Below are 5,645 nucleotides of genomic sequence, written 5' to 3' on the forward strand. Positions count from 1 at the left end.
ATATCTAAAATGTCAATAGCCATACAATTGTTAACATGGTTGAATATTTATTTTTGCTGTTGTTTATTGTTTGCATTGTACAGCTTCCTAGTTAGGGAGAAGTCCCACAATGACTCACTAGATTACAGCTACCTGCTTAAAATAGTAGGCTAAATGACTAAATGTAAATGTAAAATGTACCAAATTATTGCCATTTAGCATCAGCAGGGGAGCTGAAAAAGGCATATCTGAATAATTTGTGATATTCACACGGTGATATATTGCTTATGTGTACATATATACATAGGTGTAAATGTATTTATATATTTTTGTCTTAATCTGTATATCTGTTGAAAATATTTTCATAGATAGGATCCTAGCCACTCCCCAGTACGCCCCTTTTTTTGTTGTGTTTTAGATATTACCTTGTCCCTCCGTTATACTTGCATGGAGATATTTTAATATAAGAAATTATTTATGGTAGTTCTATCGTCATTGAATAATGAAGTATAAAGATGGCACTGGACGTTGCAAAACTGGATAACCTCCTAGATTACTGCATGTTGTTACTGATAGGATGTACGATTTTGTTGAGGTACGTAAGACAACAAAGCTGAGGTGTAGGCTGACCTCCTAAAAAGGAGCATTAGACTCAATTATATGTGTTCCAGATGTGATTTAGAAATAATTTTGCTACTTGAGCATAAATAAAATGATCTTTGCTTAAGGTAACTCGTGTTGTTGTTTTGATTGTTAACAGTTACAAACACGCAGGAAACACTCGAACCAAATTTGGATCGAAAAGCTAGAACATTTCATTCTAATAAGTAACTATAAGTAGCCTAAGTATGTACTTGCTTAAGGAAATCTGAATATCCAGTTTACTTAATGAATCAACATAAAAAGCCTACTGTTCTTATTAATTGTATTAATAGTGATATGATAATGTAGATTCAGATCAAAAGAAAGAAAAACAGGATAAACTTGTCTGACTAGCTTCTGGGAAATGTAGTTTTCTGTGTGATTCTGAATGTTCTCGCAACATTACCATGACGTTGCTGCAACGTGATATCATGCCCTGTCTGAAGGCTCTTGGATTACAACTTCCGCTTCTTTTCCTTCACGAGTCCCTTCTGTGTTTACTGAGCGAGACATTGTAAAAAGGTTTTCCTTGGTTTAAAGTAACGTTTGTTAACTCGCGGGTTAAGTGGCATTTATGGAGCATAATGGGAATAATAGAAACTGGGGGATGCAGCGACGAATGGAAGGTTTGGTCAACAAACACATGGCAGATATTGCCTTAGAAACACTCCAACAACGGCTTTCGGCTGTGTCAGATGAAATGCACAGTCTAGCTGAGCATGTTTCAAGACGCTCAGAAGAAATTCCCAAAGATGACATTACTAGACGCACGGATGTGAACTTTGACGGCGGGTCTCTCAACGGAACGTTCAACTCAGGGGGCGTTAGTGAAAAGTTATTGCCCGCTACAACATCCACCGCAGGTAACAGTTAATTTGATTTAACAACTACAAAAAGATACATTCCTTGCTGGCATAGACTACAACATTTTCAACAGGTCAAGTTATAGCATGGTACAACCAGACCAATATGGTTCTGAGTACAACCCCATGAGTAGCACAGAATTTTCATGTAACCCTCTTTGACCAATCAAAGTTAGAGGAAGATCGCGTTTTACGTCAGCCTGGCTGAAAAGGCTTCAACAGACACAGTAGGCGGATACCTGTGTCAACACTTCCGTTTTCCCTGTGAGTCTCCTGTATTTCACACCCATCTCCCGCCCTCTCCCGTTTTGTTATTTCTCCTGTGAAACTCCCGTAATTTGTATGGCCCAAACCTCGTTATATGAAAAATCACATAAATATATTATTCCAAGGTTGTCCAGTTGCCAGATCTTCTATGAAACGCATCCTACTCACAAAATACATATCGTACAATTTTCAACCCATTTATGACCTCAACCTGGCAACCTACAACCCAGTTGCGCTGTTGATATCTGCGCAGGTAGACTGGAGAATTTGAATAGTAGACGGGGGAATTTGAATCAAGAATCAGTGGTAGAAATTGCATTAAAAGTCTCAGGTGGTGTTACGGCCCAAAAAAACAAAATATGGCTGCTAATTTAACAATATATGGACGGAGGAATTTTATTTCTTATCTCCAAGCAGAATTGACAATTCCCACGCCTTTAGCAAAGTGTGTCACACTGATTTTAGTAGGCCTATCGGTAGGACGGTGGGAAGAATGATGTAATGCAGCACAATAAATCAAAACGGCACAGAAGCGCTGCGGAGACACACAAGGGCACACCGATTTAGATCTTTATTTCAATTATTGGAGCTCTGTCTCTGAACTCCCCCCCCCCCCCCCCCCCCGTTCTGAAGTGTCCCGGATTTTAGTATTTAAATGTTGGCAGGTATGTGTAGGCTACTGGATTGGAGCAACAGTATTCACATGTTTTGCATGTTCAAAATTATGGGAATAAATTATGGAATAATAAAATATGAAAAAAATAACTTAGTGCCAGAACTTAATCATATCAATATTGACCCATAAACCCCTTAGATGCTTACAGTGATATAGATATTAAAATGTGTTCACATAGATATTATGTATATTAGAATAAGACGTATGTAGCTTTGTTTATTGGAACTAGCATAGACCACAGTTAATGCAGCATCGGTAACAACGCAACTAGTCGAGATGGTAAATCCTCAACAACACATTCTACAACATCTAACAAACCATTTCCCCCATAATCCCAACCTAAATTAAAGCCACTTTGCTACTTTGCAATATATCTTCTGAACATTGGCTTCGAGTTTTGCAGTTGTCACACCTACTTCTTTGTTCCTGACCCTTCTCTCTCAGAAACGGTAGCACAGCGGAAGATCATTGCCTTGCTGGTGGAGATCAAGGAGGAGCAGCAACGACAGTGGGTGGTGCTGAGGGAGCTGCAGGCCCGTGTCCAGGGACAGGCCTGCATGGAGGAAGAGGAGGTGGAGTCTCTAGACGTGGACCTGCCCCTCAAGACAATGGAGCAACTGGATGAGACCGAGACACACCTGGAGGACCCTGGAGCACAGAGGAGAATGGTAGATACTATAGCCTTACTAGTTTAACTTGGCCTATATGGGCCTATCACAGATATGTTGGTATCAATTTGAGGGATAATTGCAAAACATTTGTGTATGTATATATTCTGTATAAAAATTGGCCATATTTTATTCCCCAATATCGGCATCGGCCTCAAAAACCCAGTATCGTTCTTAGACACCCTGGCGAGGGGGGTGAGGGAGTGTTTAAAACTAACATGGAGGCAACCCTGTGCATGCTTCCAGAAGCCGATTAAAAAGTTGTTTCTATTTATCGCAGGTTTCTCATCTGTCACGGATGGGCGGAGCCACCGTAGATGATGCTGTGCGGCGGCTCATGCAGGCTGTGCTCTCATTTGCTGTGGGCTCAGAGCTCAACTGGGTTGGCAGAGGGCAGAAGAGAAGCTTCAGGAACACTCGCCTCCAAGGGGTCCTCTTTCGTACGTATTCATGGCTATTCAGAAACACTAGATGCAACTTACAGTAGAGCATGATTATGCAATTACAATTTATGTTAATTGATCTTACTATGTGTCATGCCATGTTAAATGAGAATAAGTAGACATCACTACATAAATGTGTTATTAGGGGGGGCATTGAGGGTTTAACATTTATTTTTGTATTTTAAAAGGTGCATAAGTATGATTTTTTCTGTATAAAAATAAATATGTGTAAGCTGATGAGGCCCTCTGAGAGCTGTTTAGCCACAGACAGCTTAGTGCCAGCGAAATGTCAATATACCATTTTTGGAGTTAAGATAAGAATTGGAGGTGCTTTTTCTCATATATTAATTTATTTTATAATCTTACCTATTGCAGCTTTAAGCCCCAGTATTTTTCCAGCACTTTTCTAACCCTGACCAATCTTAATGCCTTATGCATTCTTACCATTGACTCAGATCTGTTGCCAAATAATAACCAAACACTAGCGGTGGTTGCCATAATACTGAGTTTCAACTGACTTGACTCTTTCTCTTCATTTGTAGGGGCTTTGAAACGAACTCCAGTTGGTAAGGAGGCCACACACCACCAGTTTGCAGATGTGGTGAAGAAATGGCTCAGGTTTGCCCCCTTCAGACAGGGAGGAAGTGGACGGCGACATTACAGACCCCCTTCTGTTGAGTTTCCCTCATCCTAAAGCGTTACTGTCCTCAGAAACGGGCAGCCATTAAGAATCTGATTTCTCAAACTTTTTCCTCTGCTTTAGTGTTGTAAAATGTAAAATGTTTTATTTCATTTATTTGTTGGATTTTTGTTTTTTTGTCTGAAAAACATGGTTATTGGTCTGAAATAAATGCAAATTGATACAACTGTATATAGAAACTTCAGAAATACTTTATACAGTAGAGGATAGCAGACAGTTATCAGTACTGTAGTAAGCACCAAAGTACTGTTGGTTAAGTTGTTTTTGTTGTATGAATGAGTTCTCAAATTCTTTCTAATTTCTGTGAAAACCTCTATTGACTTTACAGAGTGGTTTTAAGGGGTACCACTTGATATCAACCCGCTGAATGTGAGTAAATACATGTAGATCAGTGCAACTTTATGTAGTTTCAAATTGTGACATTTTTTCACAATATCCCTGACCGTTTCCCTGACATCCCTTCATATCACCAAAAGCTTGGTGTGATGGCAAATGAATCAATAAATGAGATACTGTGTATACTATATAATAAATTATATGTAGAGAAGTTGTACAGTATAAAGAAAGGTTGTCTTGGGCTATGCTCAAATTTAGGTGAAAAATAACTATTTGAAATGTTTCAAGTTATGAAGAAACTCTGTGATGACAAGTCTGGCAGTTTTGGAGCTATAAATACTGATATGCAGTGATAAGATATGATCGCTTTGGGCCCTTGGTGGCTCACCAAGTAAACGGTGGACCAAATAGGCTATCCTTACTGCAGTAGCCTGGGTTCAATTTCAGCCAGGAGCTGTATGTCATCCCATCTTTCCCCTGCCTTTCCTGCTTTTCTAAAACTGTTACTATCCAAAATAAAGCAGAAAATGCACAAACATATATCTTCATTAAGTGATTGCTTTATTATTCCTTCTCTTACCAGAGATTAAAATATACATCTGATACAGATGTTATTTTAATCAATCAATAGCAAACAAAGGTGATGAGCCAGGGAAGATATGGAGAGGATTGTGTGAGCCCCTAATAAAAAGAAACTCAACATGTTAATGAGTTACACTTCATCAGTGGTAACCACAAACACAATTATAGTAGTCATCTTTTTATTAAATGTACTTATCAAAGTAGTTGATATAGTATTATAAGCTATTTGGTTTAAAAGATTTACCATACTTACTATCCTACCTGTAAATAAATCATTGAAAAATGAGAGAATAACCGTCACAACAAAAGTGTAAGCAGTGAACGAAAAGGGGGGTTGGTAAAAGTGCCAATCCAATCCCATCAAAGGAACACAATTGATTCTATTTTACACTCGAGTCATTTCAGGAGAGCACGTGACGTGAAAGACAACACGGATTTCACTTTACTCCCCCAGTTTTGTTATCCAAGAAAGGTCGCATGCGCGATGGG

The 5,645-nt window shown here is 38.9% G+C and overlaps 1 protein-coding gene across 1 annotated transcript; it reads left to right on the forward strand.

The window, feature by feature from the left end:
- Nucleotides 1–1,115: 1,115 nt before the first annotated feature.
- On the forward strand, nt 1,116–5,101 carry si:dkey-187a12.4 (uncharacterized). The gene is made up of 4 exons (XM_067236811.1): nt 1,116–1,484; nt 2,872–3,095; nt 3,376–3,535; nt 4,081–5,101. The coding sequence occupies exons 1-4, from the start codon at nt 1,196–1,198 to the stop codon at nt 4,230–4,232; spliced, it is 825 nt and encodes a 274-aa protein (XP_067092912.1). The 5' UTR covers nt 1,116–1,195; the 3' UTR covers nt 4,233–5,101.
- Nucleotides 5,102–5,645: the final 544 nt, after the last annotated feature.

Source organism: Osmerus mordax, chromosome 5 (genome assembly GCF_038355195.1).
Source record: "Osmerus mordax isolate fOsmMor3 chromosome 5, fOsmMor3.pri, whole genome shotgun sequence".
Taxonomy (NCBI): domain Eukaryota; kingdom Metazoa; phylum Chordata; class Actinopteri; order Osmeriformes; family Osmeridae; genus Osmerus; species Osmerus mordax.